At 41.4% G+C, this 20,679-nt stretch overlaps 2 protein-coding genes across 6 annotated transcripts; one reads left to right on the forward strand and one right to left on the reverse strand.

Moving 5' to 3' along the window:
- The first annotated feature begins 1,955 nt into the window (after nucleotides 1–1,955).
- On the forward strand, nucleotides 1,956–13,134 carry kdm2ba (lysine (K)-specific demethylase 2Ba). 4 transcript variants are annotated; one of them, XM_086075949.1, is made up of 10 exons: nucleotides 1,956–2,105; nucleotides 5,065–5,289; nucleotides 5,509–5,652; nucleotides 6,148–6,234; nucleotides 6,969–7,310; nucleotides 7,427–8,238; nucleotides 10,284–10,447; nucleotides 10,551–10,712; nucleotides 11,397–11,615; nucleotides 11,930–13,134. In XM_086075949.1, exons 1-10 carry the CDS (start codon nucleotides 2,052–2,054, stop codon nucleotides 12,109–12,111), a joined length of 2,391 nt encoding a protein of 796 aa, XP_085932075.1. In that variant the 5' UTR covers nucleotides 1,956–2,051; the 3' UTR covers nucleotides 12,112–13,134. The 4 variants fall into 4 exon arrangements, with proteins under 4 accessions (XP_085932075.1, XP_085932078.1, XP_085932077.1 ...); XM_086075952.1 differs by having other exon boundaries at nucleotides 6,969–7,256; XM_086075951.1 differs by having other exon boundaries at nucleotides 6,978–7,310.
- Nucleotides 13,135–13,239: 105 nt separating this feature from the next.
- On the reverse strand, nucleotides 13,240–19,624 carry rnf34a (ring finger protein 34a). 2 transcript variants are annotated; one of them, XM_086075953.1, is made up of 8 exons: nucleotides 19,348–19,624; nucleotides 18,710–18,928; nucleotides 17,463–17,873; nucleotides 16,080–16,142; nucleotides 15,796–15,997; nucleotides 15,678–15,707; nucleotides 15,210–15,251; nucleotides 13,240–14,696 (listed from the first exon to the last, which is right to left on the reverse strand). In XM_086075953.1, the coding sequence occupies exons 1-8, from the start codon at nucleotides 19,351–19,353 to the stop codon at nucleotides 14,509–14,511; spliced, it is 1,161 nt and encodes a 386-aa protein (XP_085932079.1). In that variant the 5' UTR covers nucleotides 19,354–19,624; the 3' UTR covers nucleotides 13,240–14,508. The 2 variants fall into 2 exon arrangements, with proteins under 2 accessions (XP_085932079.1, XP_085932080.1); XM_086075954.1 differs by lacking the exon at nucleotides 15,210–15,251 and having other exon boundaries at nucleotides 13,241–14,696; nucleotides 19,348–19,618.
- Between the last annotated feature and the right edge of the window lie 1,055 nt (nucleotides 19,625–20,679).

The following is a 20,679-nucleotide window of genomic DNA, read 5'->3' on the forward strand; positions in this document are numbered from 1 at the left end:
GATTAACTGTTGACCAGTACAGGGTGCACCCTTCCTCACGCCCAAAGTCAGCTGGGATAAGGTCCAACTCACAGATGGATGGACGGATGGATGGGTAGATGGATGGGTAAATGGATGGATGGATGGATGGATGATCCATCCATCCATCCATTTTCTGTACCGCTTGTCCTCACAGGGGTCGCGGGGGTTGCTGGAGCCTATCCCAGCTGGCTTCGGGCAGTAGGCGGGGTACACCCTGAACTGGTTGCCAGCCAATCGCAGGGCACACAGAGACGAACAACCATACTCACAATCACACCTATGGACAATTTGGAGTGTCCAATTCACCTGCCATGCATGTTTTTGGAATGTGGGAGGAAACCGGAGTACCCGGAGAAAACCCACGCAAGCACGGGGAGAACATGCAAACTCCACCCAGGAAGGCCGAAGCCCGGACTTGATCTCACAACCTTTGCACTGGGAGGCGGACGTGCTAACCAGTCAGCCACCGTGCCGCCTGGATGGATGATACAAAACTCAAATAACTACAGTATTCTGATACTCAACACACAAATGGGCATTTCTTAACTTCCACAGGCAGGAGTGTGGCCAGCAACGTGAGAGAAAAAAAAAGGTAAAGTTTCACCAAAAGAAGCAATGATCTTTAATCTCAGATAAAACATGCACATTTGATATTACATTCCTCTTACCCTGGTAAACAGAATTAATCATTGATGTCTTGAAGATGTTTTGTCAGAAAAAGAGAGACTGAGTGACTGTTTTGACCTCAGCTGATTTAGCCATCTTGTGCCAGATGCGCTTCAAAATGGTACATAATAAGCATTCCTGAGACTTTGAAGATTAGTCTATAATCTGTGTGGACAAGCTCCCCCAAAAAACTGCTTTTACCTCGACCTTGGCTACCTTGTATCAGGTATTGCTTAATGAACAGTAATCTTTCAATGTCAATTTCTGAAGCTTTGCAAGGTGCATGACCTTGAGAATTTAATTAACAATCAACCTCTTTGAACATGAATGACTTGAGGATTTTCATCAAGCCTAGCTAGGAACACAGACACTTTTTACAGTTAAATGTAAGTTGTACTTGTGGTGTACCTTTAAGTGATTGAGTAAATTGTTTGGATATTGGGAAGGGGTAATTACTCGCTCTGTAATGCACCTTGTTTTTCATGGAGATAATTTCAACTATGACAGTTTTTAACACAAATGACGAATGATCACCGTTAAATTCCCCCTTTCTGCACTCGACACATGAATGGGGGTTGGGCTAATAAAATGTTTGAACCCCCCCAGGGAAGAAAAAAACATATCCAACCTGGCCCTGCACGTGATAAGGACTCAAGACACCACTCGTCCACCCTGCTAGATTACTACATACTCGAATTTCAAGTTTGCATAACACTGCATGACATTGCATATTTGTACAATTGTTACCATTTTTGGGTCACAGTTTACGTAGATCAAATGCTTCGTATATTGGTGGAAATAATTGCGGGGATTTTCAACTCTGTTATTACTGTACAACACGATAACGTACGGTTCCCATCTCTACTTCAAATCATGATCAGCGACTCATTCAACTACGTCAAAGTAAAGTTAAATAATTGACAGCACCGAAACCGAATATCAAAGCAAAAAATGACGTGTGTTTATGATGAACAATCTTTAGTTAATGACTTCTCTTCATTTCCGGGTTATTTAATGTCACATTCAAGGTCCTCGGTAACGACATTGACCTTTCCTAAATGTATCTCGGTATAAATAAATCTGAACACTAAAAAATAAATACATATATACACACGCATATAAAACCTGTCATTTTGCTCCTACAGACTTATTATTATTATTTTTAAGTAGTGTGTTTCTTAAAGAGGGAATGACTATGAAACTTTCCTACGTTTTGGGAATGCATTGAACTCAACCTAGTGCACTCTGCCAGCTGGCTTGCATGTTGGTGTGATGGGAAGGAGGGGGGAGTGCGCTGTGTTCTCTCGAGTCTTGTTCAGCCATATTAGATTTTTCTGCGTTTCACCAACGATGAGCGCGGAGCCATGGCCTTGTCATTGAGTGGAGACGATGAGGAATATGATTCAGAGTCCGAACAGGTCAGAGCTGATGGATTAACCTAAGCGTACTCTTAGTACACATCGATCTGTGATGTGAATGTAAATTTAAGCGTAAGATTAAAAAGAGTATTGTTAACACAGTTGTGTTTTCCCCCCTCAATTACCTGAGCACACTGTTGTATCCTCAAGCGCTACCCCGCTGTCCTGGCGAATTCAAAGGGCAAATATGTGCTCGAAACCTTTATTTAAGCATCATATTTTATTTTAATTTTTTTGTACATGCACCAGCCAGCATTTACATTGATTTTTAGATCAACCAACCAGTTATGTTTATCAAGCTATAAACTCCGAGCGTCAAAACACCGTGTCCTCTCTGGTCACCGTCGATCTGCTGCCACAACTGACCCATTTTGCACTGTCCAGCCTTGAAAGCAACCGCTTAAGTTTCACACGGCGGTGACATTTTGACTCACGTGTCATTGGAACCACAACTGCTTACTGCTACTGTTATTCGCAGTTTTTTTCCCCCTAAACGATTTGCTTGCCGCGTTTTCCTCCTGCAAAAGCGTGCATTTCACCCACTTCCTTAAGTTACACTGTCTTTAAGAAGGCTCCGGGCCAAATGTTCTCAAAAAGCAGGGGCCGTGGAAGGGGGATGGGGAGAGGGAACAATGAAGTGTGTCTCCTTGTGTTGCATGGAGAACACTGATCCAAATAGAACCAAGTGACCCCTTGGCTAGTCGTAACGTTGCAACTGCTTTTAGATTGGATGCATGGCACAAGGCTGTGTAGGTGTTACACTGCACGTGTACTCTACTGTGAGGACAAACATGTTTTTGAAAATGTGTGCATCATTCTGTGGATTTGTATTACTTTTTTCCCCCACAACCATAAAGTAGGTAAAGTGCGCCAACTGATCTAAACAGGTATTTGTGATGAATATAATTCATAAATACAGCTAAAGCTGGGGTGGGCACACTCGGTCCTCGAGGGCCGGAGTCCTGCAGGTTTTGAATATTTCCCTTCGCCAACACAGCTTATATATGTTCAACTCATTAGCAATCTCTGCATAACCCCGTTGATTGGAATCAGCTTGTGTTGGAAAAGGGAAACCTCCAAAACCTGCAGGACTCCGGCCCTCGAGGACCGAGTTTGCCCTACCTCTGATCTAAAGGGGAAGATGATATGATTGCTTGCAGATTCCATACTACATATTGTTGTACTTGGATATAAATAAACAAACAGAGCATACATAATATATACTTAAATTGAATGAACTTGAACCCATTTTTAAACTAATAGGCATGGGTAGGAAAATGTGAACTTGAAGTGTGATTATGGTTACAAAAAGGTTTTGTCCTCCTGCTAATTACAATTTCTTCACATCATATTAATGTGAAGTTCTAATGCATGGATCCTTTAGATATGCATTGACTTAGCAAATCAGAGCAATAATCAGTGCAGATTTCACCTCTGTCTGACTGGACATTTACTGAGTAATATAATAGAAATGCTATTACATCATTCATAGCCACATCATAAAGTGTTTGGACTAAGAAAAACAGTAGCTAAAAATGAAGCATGGATGCTTGATACTCTGTAACAGGGATTGTCTTTTCTTTTTTTTCCCCAAGTATAGTGAGGTAAGTTTTCCAACACTTTAAATGGTGTCAGGGGAACTGAGATTGTTGCTGGTTTATTTTGTTTATGGCATAGACAGGAAAATGTACAGCCCCGCCCCTTACCATGAGGTCAGCAATAATAATGCTGAGTAACAATTATGAAACAATTTGACCCCTACTTGCATTTGCCCTATGATGTCGTAGTGTTGCATAATTTAAAGATGATTTCAAAATTCCATGTGAACATATTGAAGCGTCAAAAGCTATTTTAATATGATTCACTCCAGTGCGCCACCACACCCACCATGACCTCACCCTTATTAATAGACATAAAATACAATGATTGATTCCCTTCTTGAGTGTGTAAAGACAAACGGATAATAAGAAAAGGTATCTTTGTTATTTGAGGATTTATTTGAACTTTTTGTACAGATGTACACAGACGTCCATCATACAAAATGCTACTGTGGACAGATATGAGTTGTTTCTGTTCAACATGAAGGAACATGTTTTCACTTGATAATCACGGCAGCGTAAATGATCTTGGATAACGTCTGTTACAGTCAACTGAAAGCGGCTTTGCAGTTGTTTAAAAGTGCCAGATAAGCACAACACTTGGGGTTGTCTTTTACCTGGAATGTCTTGACAGTCGGCTGACAAGACACCGTTTGGCTTAACGAAATGCTTTGAAGAGACGCATGCACGGCTAACCTGCTGAAGCAGTTTTAACGTCTCATTTTTCCACAACAGCTTTTAATAAGTTCCGCTGAGTGACAAATAGTAATCAGTTAGGGACAAGTGTATAAATGACTAGATTGATTTTCTGGGTGTTTAAATGTCATTCATTTCAAATGGCTATAATAATGACACTATTGTTGTTATTGTTATTATTATTATTAACAGGTATACAATAATTGAATGCCTTACGTAAACCACAAATCTCTGCAATATCATTTTTCATGCATCCCCTGCAGTCCTTAAGAATCATATCCACCAGCAGAAAGGCGAGCGTGTTGCCTAGGTAACGTCTCCAGTTGGAAAAGGAGTCTATGTAAGGCCTGTGATTTGTCTTCTTTTTTCCCCCCTCAGTGATTTACCATCTTTCCATAGCAACCAGAGAGGTATTAAAGGAGATGATAGAAATCCACATGGGAATGATATTTGACTGTTGTATATCACGTTTTAGTTATAGCTGGGCTTTTTTTTTTTTATACTGTTTTGCCGAGTCTTACAATCTATTTGTAATTCATCATCCTGCTAAAAAGCAAGCTCCTCTGTTGACTCATATACAGGAGAATGTACTGAATCACGTAAATGGTATTGTGTGTCGTATTTGCCAAAGGTATTTATCATCCCATTGTTTGTTACTCTTGCAGCAGCGTGCAGCCAATCGTCCGAAGCCCAAGATGGCAACACCGTCGGCTGTTAAACTACCATCCAGTCGTAGCTCGTCAGGAGCCAGACGGAGGAGAACGCGTTGCCGAAAGTGTGAGGCGTGCATGCGGACAGAGTGTGGCGAGTGTCACTTTTGCAAGGACATGAAGAAGTTTGGTGGTCCGGGGCGCATGAAACAGTCCTGCATTATGAGACAGTGCATAGCAGTGAGTCGGCTTTTGCCTTTTCTTTTTCATTCAAATGGCATGGATTGGATAGCACTGGCAGGGGTGGAAGTCCATTTTATTTTGAGCCATCACCATTTACCACACACCTCCATTAATAAGTTACAAATGTGTGTAAACAATACATGTAAGACGTTGACTTGTAAATGACAGTCCTCATTTCAGAATAAAATAATCTCCACTCTGCCTTTCCCAATACAGCCTGTCTTGCCCCACACGGCAGTATGCGTGGTGTGTAAGGAAGCAGGGAAGGAGGATACGCTGGAGGAAGAAGATGACAAGTTCAACTTCATGTTAATGGAATGTTCAATCTGCAACGAAATTGTCCATCCCAACTGCCTCAAGGTAGGCAGCCTGAGAACGCCAACTCCCCCTCAGTCAAATCACTCATCCGGTGATTCATGAGTTTAGTCTTATGCCAAGAATGCCAGGTCATCATAAACTCACAGGAGTGACTCAATGGTTTTGACTGAAGGTGCTTGAACTATCAACAGGTTTTCATCTGATGTCTTGTGAGTGTGACATCATCACATGCTTCAACGTTTAAGAGAGAACCTGCACAATATTTAGCTAGCTAGCATATCTTTGCTTAAAGTAGTTAAACAAACAGTTGTGTATCACTGGAAATTGTCTCCAATTGTTACACGTGTGAGCACACCCACTTCTCTTTTACAAAATGTTCACGGTTGCATTCCGCACATTAATGGCTGATGTTTAACTGTTAAACAGGCCCACATCACACTCACTTTCACTTTCTTTATGACGCAAACTGTACCTTGGACATGATTATTGTTGTTTTATTGTTGCTTTTTCTTTTCTTTTTTCCTGCCGACCTGTTAGGTGAGCGATGCTTCAGGCGTGGTGAACGACGAGCTTCCAAACTGCTGGGAATGTCCTAAGTGCAACCATGCTGGAAAGAGTGGAAAAGTGAGTACAAGTGGGAGGCGGCTTTAGATTAGGACACAGTTGTTTGATGAATCATAGGTCAGGATGTTATTTTCACTCTGAAAAATAGTTTCACAGTCATAAAGAGCAGTTGCTTTGTATATTTTTGATAGTGATAGACCGATGTTTATTTTTCAGGACTGATGCTGATAATTAGTAGTCAATGAGGCCTATAACCGATATTTCAAGCCGATATTCATTTGCAGTAAAAAAGAAAATATTAGTGTAAAAAAACCAAAACAACTTTATGCATGTTTGCTTAAAGCCAAAATTTCAAAGAATAGACAGCTTTGTTTAAAATTGTTAAACTAAATTAAAAACTAAGCAAGTAAAAGGCTACCTAAAGTTTTCCTAAAATTCAACATAAATTCTTAATTTTAACAACATTTTTATTGTAGGGAGTTCCCAGCGTCAGCATAATTTTTTTTTATAGTGGATATTTTAATAAATCCATAAATGAAAAGTTACCCGTATCTCACTGGGCAACAAATGCATGCAAATATAGCTAATATAGGCTTTTTGTCAGGGTTCGTCAAAGGTTTTAAAAGATCTTCGCAGACAGTGAAAATTTGTCTGAACATGTTCAAAATTTCTTTGCAACAAGTAAAAACTTAAACAGCTTACAATTCCTGATGTCCTAACTGTAAAGATTTTGAATGTATGAGGAGCAATAGGCTAAAGGTATAAAGTTGTCTCGCACGTTTTTGCCCCTTTTGGTATTAAAGCAAAAAAGGGGTCCAGGGTTCAAGTACGCCTCCAACCTCCCTGGCTCTCTGCTGAGGGAACAGAAGCCTATGAAGGAGGAGGGGGACATGTCTTCTTCAGTCAAGAGAAGACCTGACAGAGAGGAGACACCCAGGCATCGACCTGAGGAGCCTTTTTACCGGCAGCCGCCGCTGTTGTCCCCTAGCGGCATTCCCCGACCCCGGCTCGAGGATAAACTGAGGAAGAAGAGGAAACTCTTTGATGAAGAGGACGATGATGATTTCAGAGGAAGGAAGAAGGTTGGTGTCAGAGACTCCCAACTTCCCATACAGGGAATGTTAGGCCTTCCTACAGTAAGTGCCAACAAAATGTTACAGTCATGTGTCAATGTTCCTTTATGCTAACGTTTTAATTTAGTAACAAATAGATTTCAGATAGCCAAAGTATCATGTCATTTTGTTTCTTATAGGAAAGATCAGAGGAACCGTCTTTTTCGAAAATCCTGCAGCAAATTAAGATAGAGGAGGAAGATGGATACGAGGACGATGATGAGGATGGACGGGAACTTCATTTCCGGGGTTTTGTAGAGCGAAACGGCCGCTTGGGCGGCGGTGACGACTTAACAGATGACAGAGACTATAAGAACGATCTTTTGAATTCCTCCCTCAAAATGCCGATTGTGGACAGTGACCACTCCCACTGCAGCTCGCCGCAAGCCGGCCCAAGCAGCGAAGGCGGGAGTGAGACCCAGGAAAAAGGCCCTCGTCCCAAAGCTCGTCGCAAACGGCGTTTACCTAACCGGGAGCTCAGCAGAGAGCTGAGCAAAGCACTGAACCAGGAAATCCACAACAGCGAAGACTGCCTGGCCAATGAGAACCGCCAGCCTCTTAAGGTGGAGCCGGAGTCTGAAAACGAGGAGCCCAAGAGGTTGTTCCGGAACAGCAATGACATAGGCGAGCAGAGGTCCCACCTGAAGACCAAGGAGATGAACGGCACCCCCTGGGAACTGCGCCACTTCTACCCGAGTCAGATCACTCCGCTGGGCTTTAACAGGAGCACGCCGACCACCCGGCCGATGCCTCCGCGCTCGCCACCTAAGTGTGTCCAAATGGAGCGACACGTCATCCGGCCCCCGCCAATAAGCCCGCCACCCGACAGACTGCCTCTGAAAGATGGCAAAATGCATGTCCTCCAGCGGGAGGTCTGGATGAAAATTTTCAACCACCTCACACATCAAGAGCTCTGCTGCTGCATGAGAGTGTCCAAGACCTGGAACAGATGGTAAATGGAACACACAGCTAAACTTGCATTAAAGATAATAATAATAATAATAATAATAATCATAAAGAGGTTAGGGGTGCTAGTTGGAGAGCAACTAATGCAGTGAATCTTAACCTGAGTTCCATTGGTGAGTCAGTCAGGGTTCGACTGAGGTCAAGACACACACCTGATATATAGTCGTCAACTTGTGTTTGTTGTGATGGTGCATCGTGTGATTTTGTTATTGTAATCTCTTCATACTAGCCATGTCTAGCAAAAAAATAATATATATATATATATATATAAAGATAGTGGTCGAATGAATATGTGCAATATGAACGGAACGGAAAGGCCTAGATACACCAATCCGACGTCGGCCAAATGTAACCAACGCCTACCCCGTGGCGTCAGCCCAGACGTCGGCACGTCGCGTAGAAAAATGACATAAATACACACCGCATCGACCCCGACTATTACGTACCTTCAGAGCATGCGTGATAAGTAATTCCCCTCCATACCATCGGCGGCGGTAGTCATTATTCCTAAAGGCAACCGGCAACCTCTTTACGGGGGCGGGATATAAAAAGGTAAACAAGTGAAAAAGTAATTATATTTACTAATTACAAACAGTTGCTATACTTTTCAAGTATAAAAGTAAATCCTACCTGCTATATCCAGCCGCGTCCTCATGTCATGCCATAGTTTGGCTTTCATACCTTTGTCGGGATACCCTTTAACGGTAATATCATACAATGCCGGTCTCTCTTGAAGTCATCTTCCCGAGCTTCTGTCCAGACAGACATTGTACGTTCAAATGCGGAGGGTACAGCAGGGTGGCGATGCGCAAAATAAGCAACAACAAAAAATGGTCCAGGCTTTCCATCAGTACTGTTTATCCGCGTTCGTCACTTTCTCTTCTTGCCCCGTGCGCTGATTCGCTAGCCAATCACCGTAATCAAATGCCCCGACTCCGATTCAACATGTCGAATTTGCTGAAAACGGCCCCCGAACTCGATCCGACTTTACAACAGTAATTTATACACTTAACACATTTATACACCAACGCTGTCCGACTCCCAACATCAAATTGGTGTATCTAGGCCTTAAGGTGTTCCACAGGGTTCAATTCTGGGGCCTTTGCTGTTGTCAATGTATCTGCTGCCCATAGGTTCAATCTTTAAAAAAAAAAAGGAAAAACTGCGGTGGTTGTTTTAAAGTTCTCTATAGAGTTGATAGAGGCTACTCTCCCTGTTAATTTTCTTCACCAATACTTATTCCTTTCTCCTGAATTTGAAATAAATTACATTTCCTAATGGAACGGGGGGGGGGGGGGATTTTCAATAAAAAGGATTTCGGTGTATGCACATACTAAACTAGTGAGGTTCACTCAACAAGGTTTAGAACCACTGAACTCGTACCTGGAGACTTTTAAGATTAGATGATCAATAACATTTCCAATTGGCAATTGAAAAACTATAAAGTGAGTCATTTTTTAAAAATCTTAAACATACTGACAACTAAGCTAACATAGCTTCATAATGCTTTTTACCAAACAGCCAGATTACGTAAACTAATTACATTTTAAAATCAAACCCAATCCTTTGACTTGTTTTTTTCAATGTTGTATTTTTCATCTAAGGAAAAAAAAATAATAATATAAAAATATCCTTTTTTTAAATCACATTTTGGCTTTTTGATTGCCAATTGAAAATCTGCGTTTTCTGTTCCAAACCTCAACCGCTTGGTGGAAACTAGCTAACAGTAAAACAAACAAACAAACAAAAGCATGTTTATGCCAGTTACACTAACACTCCATCAAGAAGTCGTGATGGTCTTTTGGTTGCACCGTGCTCGAAGCACCAAGCTGAACGATAGAAACCAGACTACCTATACCCGGTTTCAGTTGAACCTATGTACTCATGTTGTTTCACACACTCTTAAAATTCATTCATTTGTAAGCAGCTGGTGTTGTTTGTTGCGAGGCTGCCACATGCAGTAAACTGTGCTGCATGTTAAGGCCAGGGTCCAGACCCCCCTTCCCCAACTGTCTTATTTCTGATGTGCAGGTGCTGCGATAAAAGACTGTGGACAACGATCGATCTAAACCGCTGCACGTCCATCACGCCGCTCATGCTGAGCGGGATCATTCGGCGACAGCCGCTCACCCTGGACCTGAGCTGGACCAACATTTCCAAGAAACAATTGAGCTGGCTCATTAACAGATTGCCAGGTACCTTATCACCGGGCATTGCTGAGGTTAAGGATGCAGACTTTTTTTTTCTAGCTTTGACGCTGGCTGTGTGCGAAAGTAAAATGGCTGCTGTGTCTGGCAGGTCTGCGAGTGTTAAAGTTATCGGGGTGCTCGTGGGCGGCTGTATCTGCACTCTGCACCTCCAGCTGCCCGCTACTACGAACATTGGACGTCCAGTGGGTGGAGGGGCTCAAGGATGCACAGATGAGGGATCTCTTGTCCCCTCCCACAGACAACAGGCCAGGTCAGTGGAGCAAAGTCACTTAATATCATCAGTTGTGTTTTTCATCCAAGTATCTCATTTGACTATGCTAATTGGATGAAACGTCATGTTAGGTTTTTATGATCTGTCCCAAGATTCTTCATGAGGCAAAGCCCCCAATTTTAGGACTGACGTTAATTACATTTCATACATTTTGCACGGTTATTTTTTTTTTTTAATCTACATGTTGAAGATAAATGTCCCATTTGTTTAGTTTTTGTGTATTGTGTGCTAACCTGGCAACCCACCAGTGTGCTATGATGTTGAGTGCAGAGGTCATTTCAAGAAATGCATATTATGACGGGAGTGTTGAACATGATTTCATTTGGATTCAAGATGGGGGGAAAACAGAATTGCAACATGCCACGTTTGCATCTGAGACACATCCTTGACATCATCTCAGTTTATCTGTCACTTTAAAACCCACAAAGATATACGATAGAGAAGCTACGTTCAGTTTAGCTATCTGACAGCTGGCTCATTTGAACTAAGCTTCAATCTGGTTATGTGTTTATTGAAAACACATTCAAGGGCTAGACAATAGGGCGATGACACTGAACTTAATACTTGAGACTTTTGACTTGCGTATGTGACATACATCATCTGTGCTAACTTTAGCACACAAGTAGAGCCAAGTTAACGTGTGCGCATGTGACTGATGGACAGGTCAGCTGGATAACCGCTGCAAATTGCGCAATGTGGAGGATCTGCGTCTGGCAGGCCTGGACATCACCGACACGTCACTACGCCTAATCATTCGCCAGATGCCTCTGCTTTCCCGGCTGGACCTGAGCTACTGTAACCACGTCAACGACCAGTCGGTCAACCTGCTGACAGCGGCAGGGACCACCACTCGAGACTCACTCACAGAAATCAATCTGTCAGGTAAGGGCAGCAGCCAAGGGCATCTTTTGATAAGAGCTTGAAAAAGTTCCGTTCAAGCTCACACAGAATGCACAAACGATATTAAACACAAAAGCAGATTAAGACAACCTGAATGCAAGAGAGTCATCTTAAATGAAACAAACTAAAATGAACACAATAACCAATATAATAAATTGTATGGATGGATTTACAAGGTAAAAATACTAGAGTTTGTGTAGTTTAGCAAGCTTGGTACAAATCTAACAGTCAAATACTTAATTTAGACTTTTCCTAATCCAAATTCACTCATTAGCATTCTTTTTTCCCTTGTCTAGTTTGTAACCGGGTCACAGATCATTCCTTGAACTTTTTCAAGCGATGTGGGAGCATCTGCCAGATTGACCTTCGCTTCTGCAAGCAGGTGACCAAGGTGGGCTGCGAAAGGTTCATCGCCGAAATGTCCGTAAGCGTTCCATTTAGACTGAAGGAGGATAAACTGCTGCAGAAGACGAGCTAGTTCACAATAATCAAATGGATCGAATGACAATTTGCACTTATTGGGACTTTTTTTTGTTTTTTTTATACTGGGCCTGCGTTAGATCTCTGAAACGATGTCACAGTTAAAGGAGTCAGACTAAGGAGATGGACCAGAGAAAGGTGGAAAGAACTAGCATGTTTGTGTTGATTGTATTTCTACATATACATATAAAAAAGAAACTTGCTTGTAACTGACTGTTCAGTTGTTTTGATTTTGTTCCTCAAATATTTGAAAGCAGTATTTTTATACAAACAAAAGTTTACAGTATGTTCACTGTTGCTTGGGAGCAAATTTTCTGAGGAAGGCAATCCAGTGTGTCAACCAAGCGTAGTGCCATTCTCAAGTTCTCTTCCTTTCTGTGGCCCAAAAATCAGTTTGACATGGCGACACTTTACATGAAACATGTTAACTGTGTACATACACACAAACAGTACATTAAGTTATGGTATAGTTCCTGGACATGTAGGATGTATTTCAATGACAGAGTTAACAAATCTCACGTGTCTAAAGCGTCATTTCGTCTTCAGTTTATTATTATTATTTTTACAGTTTGAGTTGTGGTTTATGGGATTTAAGCATTTATTTATTTTTCACTGCATTTTTTTTTATTTATTTGTGTGCTTAGCAACTAGTCTTTGGCATAGCTATCAGACAGAGCTAGATCAAATGACAATTTGCAAATCTTTTACACAAAGTTGAGTTCTCGCGGAACTGGTTTAACGGTCAAGCCAGTAGCAGGAAGCTGACAAAACACATTTAGCACTGATTTCTATGACGCAATGAAAGCTACATATCTGGTTCTGCACACCAGTTCAAATGATCAATTTATCTACGTTACCTGTGTAAATAACTCCATGCAGTCGGTGTTGTGTGTACAGTATTTGGGGATGTATTGTGCTGTGATTAACCTGCTATCGCCTCAGGTGAATGTGATGTTTATATTTGTAAAATTCAAAAGCTCAGTGCTAATATGCATTAAAATACTTCCATTTGTACCATCAAGTTGTCTATTCTCTGCCATAGGCGTTCCATTTATTAATTTGTCTGTCTCAAGTTAACACTTTTTCCCCCATCATGGATAAAGGAAACAAAGTGGAAATATATATTTAAAAACAACAACTCTTTATTAAAATAAAACGTTTAACAGTCCCAAAGACAAAACATTTACACAATATTTGCCCTCTAAAAGAAAAGTGCCCTTTCATGAAGGAAATTTTTGTTACTGTAATAGCAGCAATCTTGACATTTGTGCAGGTAAGGTTCAGAGATGGATAGGATATACAGGTTTGCAAAAGAACATAAAATGTGAACATTATTTGAGGGGATAAAGGTTGGAAGGATATCTGGGGGAGAGAAAAAAAGACATATGAGGGACTAAACAGCTTAACTTCACCTGACGCAAACACTTCCAATCCAAGGGACATTTAAAATATTTTACTTTACACAAGTTAAATAAAATGGAAAAAATATATTTCTCATGTGCATTAATTTAAGCAAATGTACATTAGCAAGTCATTTATATATACTGTACCTATATCCATTAACGTCATTACGCTTATTAATTCTACTTGAGAAAAAAAATAAGACACTTTATTTCACTTAAGACAGTAAACCAAAACAAAATTAACATTCAGTTATATCCACAGTTTGACTAGAAAATCGTGATGACGGTAAGATGACTAGCACCGATTTTTGTCTCAAGTGCTGAGACGGAGGCGATGGCGAAAACCAACTATTGCTGTAATGACAGACCTTATGTTAGAATCTCAATGTTGTGAATTTTGATAAAGGCGTGTACAAAACATTTCAAAAGCAAATCCTCACTGTCCATCACCAACATCTACTGTGATTTCTAATAATTTTTACTCGACTGGCATCATCTGGTTAGTACTGACGAATTGCTAAACATCACATCATCGGCCCCGACTACCGCTCATAAACTGATGAGTGAGCTAAATAGCCACAAACTCGCCCACCAAAGTGAAAGAATGATGAGTGAGGAGCATCAAGTCACACCGGTTATTTGGCACCATTTGCGTACCGTCTACGTCTGTGTGCATCCTTGATGTTACTAAGTTATGTAGTTATTTGCAGCAGTTGTGTAAAGAGGTGTTTCTGTCTACACAAGAATGGCTACATTTATAGGCAGAACTGAGGGAGAGGAGTGCGCCCAGATTCAACATTCTTTATGTTGAAAGAGATATGTTAACATCAGGAATGTTTCTCAACTGCAAAAGCATACTTCCAAATGTGCAAATGGTGTGAAAATAGGCCAATACAAACTTGAAACATGCACACAAAGGGGACTGAGAGGATGTGATCTGCATGGTTGATTTAAGGTACCGTCTGAGTCGAACTGCCGCTGTTGAAGTTGCGTTAGGACTTGAAGACGTGCACGGCCCTCACGACGTACTGCCTGCAGATGGGGCACTCGCTCATCCTCTTGCCGCACTTGGTGCAGGTCACCATGTGGCCGCACTCCAGCAGAACGCAGTCGATCACGGCGTCCATGCAGATCCTGCACAGGTTCTCGTCCAGGAACATCGGCGGACCCTTGTCACCGTCTGCAAAAAAAAGAAAGAATCGACATTCAAAAGCTTCGTTCGTCTTGTTTAATCAAGAGTTGGGGTGGTCGTTTGGTTGGTGGTAACAAACTGGAAATGACAACAATACAGAAACAACACATTCCAAGGATGCATATTACAGTAGTGGAATTGCCCCCTGCTGGCTATGTTAAAGAATGCAGTTGGAGTTGAACTGGTAATAGGCCTACATTGCATGATTAGCTTTGCTTAAGCTAACAAGATGACTTGTGTTTTATTGTAGATTCAGTGTGGCAAGACCGTCACAAAGAGGCCAATTTAAATGGTTCAATTTGCCTTTTAGTGTGAAAAGAAATAAACAAGCATTACCAAAGACTCTCAGAGTAAATTACATTCTGCCTTAAAATGAACTACATGCAAGAATTTCACAAAGAGGATGTAATGTGAATATGCAAAAGTGGGTTTGATAATGATGATGAACACGATAGATGCTGTTTCTCAGATGATGGGAGCACATTTAAGAGACTACCTTACCTCCAATGGCCCCATTGCAGATAGGAGGGGGGAAGGCCACCACTTAAGTGTGGAAGAATTAAAGTAAGAGAAATTTGAGCATCATTTCGAGATCACCTGTAATAAGTTTTAACCATACAGTACAGCAGTGGTTCTCAACCTGGGTAATTAAACCCGAGAGATTCGGCGTAGGTCAGGACACTCACCCTAGGTGTTCCACAGGGTTCAATTCTGGGGCCTCTGCCGTTTTCATTGTACCTGCTGCCCCTGTGTTGGTTGTTGGAAAGGCTACTCTCCATGTTCAATAAACCCTACACCTAATGGCTTTCATTTGAACAAAAAAATAATCCTATTTGATTTTTCAATAAAGAAGAGTTGTGCACAGAAAACTGGTGAGGTTTCAGTACCTCCAACAAGGTTAAGAACCACTACAGTCCAGTATGTGGTTGAAAGCAGGGTGTGCAAATGCAGCACAATCTAAGCGCTTACCTTTGGTTACAGTACTGCTCACATTTTCCACTGCAAGAAATTAAAAAAAGAAATGAGTCACATATATCCCATCATATATCTATTTTTTTTTTTCCTGTGTAGCCAAACAAATACCCACATGACTTCCTATTCTCCTCCGTCTCTCTGTAAAGTCTGCCGACCCGCTCCACCAGCTCCCACTTCTCACAGCACCCTGAATAGTTGACAAAGTTCCTGGCCAGGATCTCCTTCAACTGCCTGACCGAGAGGCCCTCGATGTCACCCACGCTGGAGATGTCCGAGAGCGACGCTCGGAGCAGACGCTGCGTCTGAGGGCTCGTCTGAAGCGGCACAACGCTCGAGATGTTCAGCATTCACGTCAACTGCACCAACGTGTCCACAAAAGATCAGCGCCCGGATTACCTCAGGTGTGTGTTCACCGGGGTCCAAGTTGAGGAGCGACACTGACGTGGCATCACCGATGTCCTGCATCAGAACATAAAGAGGACATTCCTCTTGACGACGTGCAAAGGAGCAGGCAGCCTAATGACGAGCTGGATTAGTCATTCTTAGCCAGGGCATGATACCTTAAGCATATTGGCTCCCTCCCTCCTTTTATAGAAAGGTTTAGTGGTCTCAAAGCAGTTCACATATTTATAGTGGATCCTGACAGTTAACCATTATCGTAGCAGGGCGGCAGCGTTTAGGGTTCTGCAACTAATTTTCGTGAGTGGCTAACCGGCGATCGTTTTGTTACGAAAGCCAGATTTAGCGGTTTGCGCCAAGCCGTGCCAAAATATTATATATAGTGTGTTTTATTTAACCATATATAGAATTTAATACATACATGTGGCTAAAAAGTGAAGTGTGGAGAGTCTCTGTTACCAAATGCACGAGTGCAGTCAATGAATAGGCGAGGGCAATCCGCTTGTTCCTGTTGTTGCGCCAACTGTAATTAGCTCGCAATTGCTCAATTCGGTGTGTTGTTGTGTTGCCACTATTTTGTGCCTTGTATAGGGAGTTTGCTATTTTTAGTGCTATTTTTGAAGGTGTAGAGAGCATAGTTAAAGTGCCCTCAACCTATCCCATAATGCATCTTGGAAAAGTAGTTAGAAACCGATGTTCAATAGAAAAGTAATTTAAAAAAAATCTGGGGTATTGTAGGATCTTTGGCTTAAGTTGTAGCATGAAAATATGTTCAATATAAGTAGAGCAAAACAACATGGATGGACATTAAGTGTTTTGTATCAATTTGACAAAAACATTCATGTGTTTGTAATTTATCACAGAAGGTAAGCCAGTTGACGTTGATCCTGTACATTGAACTGTGATATAACTAACGGCACATGTGAGTGTGCGAAAACTATTTCTCTTAACTGCGGAATTAATTATATTGTTCCCTATATGCAATTGCCTATAGTGACTACAGTAGAGCATTTTTACAGGCTGATACCAGTACAAGTACTCAACTCGAGTAGTCACCGGTACCATTACCACTAGTAATTTTGATCATTGTTTAAATAAAAAATCAATGATGGATTATTTTTAAGAAATATCTATATATCCCAAAATAGCATTTTCCTTAAAATTGCATAAAATTAATGGCAATTTTCTATTTTTCAAAATTTTAGTTCAAGATCGTAAAACAGCCACAAAAGGGCGGCCGGCATTGGTATCGGCCGGATACCAATACTCGCCCATCCCTCGACTATAGATTAGGGAATGAGTGAATGATTCCAAATACAACCTTTGTCTTCCATTTGTCAAATGTGAATAAGTTAGTCGAAAAGAGATTCATGCACTGACCTGGTTGCTGTCAGAACTATCACTTCTGCTGAGCGGTTCCTCCTGAGAGGCAGCGAGTTGGGACAGCTCTGAGGCAGACTGCGTGGTAGAAGGTGGTGGCGTATACATGGAACGCGAGTGGAAGCTACTCGTGTCTGGCTCCTCCTCTTCTTCCTCCTCCTCCTCCTCCTCCCCTTCACTGCCTTGGTGACAGAGCACCAGGTCCACCAGGTCTTCTTTTTCCCTGCAAGTGTCGGTGGGGACGTTGTGGAGCAACAAGTACTGCCGCAGGTCCCTGACCCTTAGACGCATGAGCCGCGGTCGATGGAAGGCTGTTGCCTTCAGCAAATGGCACGTGGCGCATACGCGCACATTCTCCAGAGGCACGGAACACAGAGAGCAGAAGCTCTTCTTGCAGTCGCTGCAAATGTGCTGGGGGGGGGGGGGGGGGGGGGTGGCAGAACAGAGAAACAGGACGTTGGAAATTACACATGCAAGGCATTTAATGGCGTTTACAAGTTTGCTGCATGCAAAGGCTGCATTTGGACCAAAAAAAAGGAACAAAAATGAAAGAGATATCTAATGAGCCCCTCAGAAGCAGAACATCTGCTCAAGCTCTTCATGCACAGAAACAGCAGGCTGCATGTTGTTGTTTTTTCAAGTGACAAAGATCAAAAAGTAATGCATGCATGCTTTGGGATTCCACCGGCACTGCGAGTGAGACAAGCTTGAGGTCTTGACAGAAGGAGACCCTTTGCCATACATGAACATGAGTTGGGGGGAGGGGTTGGGGCGTGTTTCAACATCTGTTTCAAGAATCAGCTGGGATCACGCTGTGCTCCCAATTGAAACAAACCTGTCTGCTTCTGGGTGTAAATGAAATCAAATTTAGCCCATTTAAACCCCAGATCAAAACAAAACACTAGTTGTGAGCATAATGATCTAGTTAGTCATTTATACATATCTCTAATGATCAGTCATTTGCTACACAAACCACTTAAAATGGAGTTGCACACAAAAAAACATCAAAATATATATACACAAGTAAAACGTTTTTTTTAGTTTCTGAAATACTGTTTCTTAAATAGACGCATTTGACACTATGACAACCATACATACCTTGAGCAAAAACTGCCTGATGTGTTATAATCCCTCCCACGGGCAATATATATACGATATGTGTTGTATACTTTGCACTTTTCACACCCGGCCGAACAATAAATAAACATGCACCGGGTTCCACCAGCAGCACCTGGTGTCCTACTTACCTTCCTCCTGAAGACCGAGAACGCTAGACCACAGGACTTGCACACAAGGCTGGGACTTCCTGAGCTAGTGGGCGGGTATGTGGAGTACCCCGCACTGGAGGCGAACCTGAAGGGCCCAGCACCTGCCCCAAAGCCTGGCTGCTGACCTCTGACTGCTCCAGTACCCATAACTTCATTCAGCAGACCACAGCATGAAGCCCACACGGACGAAGCCCCAGCCTAATATTTGAAAGGAAGCACGTCCAGTTCAGCTTGATTTGTATTTTCTGTCATGCATTTTCCCTAAATCAGGGCGAAAACAAGGTGTCCCTGTTAATATGTAAATATATCCTGTCTACTCAATGAAAGAACTGAGGAACAAATATGTAGTGCTCGTACTTAGCCTCACAAGCACAGCAACATCAGTTAAGTATTTACATTTTTTTTTTAAAGACGTTACTGGCAGCGAAAAGACACCCTTTAGTGTCACTGACAAGATAATCCCGTAACCAACACTGCATTCGCACAGGTTAACATCAGGATAAGGTTGCCAACGATACGAGAAGATCGGGTTACATTGCTAATGTTAGCTGCATGCTAGCAACCATCTAAGCACGAAACGAAGCTGAAATTAAAACGAGAGTCAAGTGAAAAGGCACCTTCATTACAGCTCCGGTATGTCTACTGAGAATGGGCAGGTTGACAGTGTATTCATTGCAAGGTGGACGTCTCTCGATAAACTGCTGAAGTGTTCAACGGCGTCTTGATGTGATTATGCTGCAGAGAGCGAGCGTTCAGGATTTTTCTTCTCCTTCACTACGTGGCCACAGACACAACATGGCAGCTCTTTATCGACACCAACTGGGGGGTTATTGAAATGGTCCTTGGACTGTTAGAAATTAGAACCATAGACATCGAATATAAATACTAGTAAATACATCCTGGCTTCAGCGCATTAGCCCTATTTGCTGGGACAAATCTGCCCAGTAAACTGATGCAAATCAGTGGACTGAACTCCATAAAGCAGGAATGAGGGCCAGGAAATGGAAGGAAGAGGAGCGACAGATGAAACACTACGGAGGGTTACACGCTAACCTACATGATCTAGTTTAGTTTTATTGCTGAGCTGGTAGTCAATTTTAAAGTAAGTTAAAACACAAGAATGGGGACAAAATTTAAAATTCGGCCTAAAACAATAGTGTTAGGACACTTTTCTGGACTGCTTGAAAAAAAGGAAAAGAAAAAAGAGAAAAAAATGTCACCCACTTCTCCAGTGGCCACTACACCACACTGCTTAAAAAATACTGATACAATATATAAAATGTGCAATATACAACTTATAGTAAGCAGTTCAGTGTATTGAGAGAGGGGGAAACTTAAAAAAATAAAAAAGCATTGTGTTATTGGCGACAAAGCAAATACTGTATTTGTGATAGCTAATTGTATTATTCAAAATATATCTGAAAACAGTTGTAGAATTATGTTTAAAGATACATGATCCTGTTTTGTTTCTATTATTTGATACTAAAACTTCATTGCATTTTTTTCTATTGCCCAAATTTTATTTTGTAGAAATAATGCTGTAATAATAATAATAATAATAATAATAATATTCAAACAAGGGAGTCATTTTGTCTGTAATTTACAGAATTAAACATATATCAAATCACGCCCCATAGTTGTAAACCACTCATTTGGATTTTGAATCTGTTGAAAATTGTTATTATCAAACACAGAGAACTTGATGAAAATGTTTGACATTAACCAAGTTTAATTAGGTTACTTATTAGGTTATATTAGGTTAAAATATATTAAAAATTTTTGGGGTAAGTTAAAACCAGGTGTTCTTCATTTTTTATGTAATGATGAGTAATGGTTAAACACATTATCACTAATTGTTTGATCGACATGTCTATTTTAACTATACTGTACATTGATTGATTAGGAGTAGTGACTGCATGTTCACTGGTCGAAAAAATAATCATTATTTC

Source organism: Leptonotus elevatus, chromosome 5 (assembly GCF_054856555.1).
Source record: "Leptonotus elevatus isolate MCC_2025b chromosome 5, RoL_Lele_1.0, whole genome shotgun sequence".
Taxonomy (NCBI): domain Eukaryota; kingdom Metazoa; phylum Chordata; class Actinopteri; order Syngnathiformes; family Syngnathidae; genus Leptonotus; species Leptonotus elevatus.

Excerpts from the sequence above, each read along its gene's own strand:
- kdm2ba (XM_086075949.1), top strand. The coding sequence starts at position 2,052 with ATGGCCTTGTCATTGAGTGGAGACGATGAGGAATATGATTCAGAGTCC. Across the intron at positions 7,311-7,426 it reads GAATGTTAGGCCTTCCTACA|GAAAGATCAGAGGAACCGTC; the intron begins GTAAGTGCCAAC and ends TGTTTCTTATAG. Across the intron at positions 11,616-11,929 it reads CACAGAAATCAATCTGTCAG|TTTGTAACCGGGTCACAGAT; the intron begins GTAAGGGCAGCA and ends TCCCTTGTCTAG.
- rnf34a (XM_086075953.1), bottom strand. Across the intron at positions 15,708-15,795 it reads GGAGGAGAATAGGAAGTCAT|TGGAAAATGTGAGCAGTACT; the intron begins GTGGGTATTTGT and ends AATTTCTTGCAG. Across the intron at positions 15,252-15,677 it reads GAGCAGTACTGTAACCAAAG|TGGTGGCCTTCCCCCCTCCT; the intron begins GTAAGCGCTTAG and ends TCCACACTTAAG.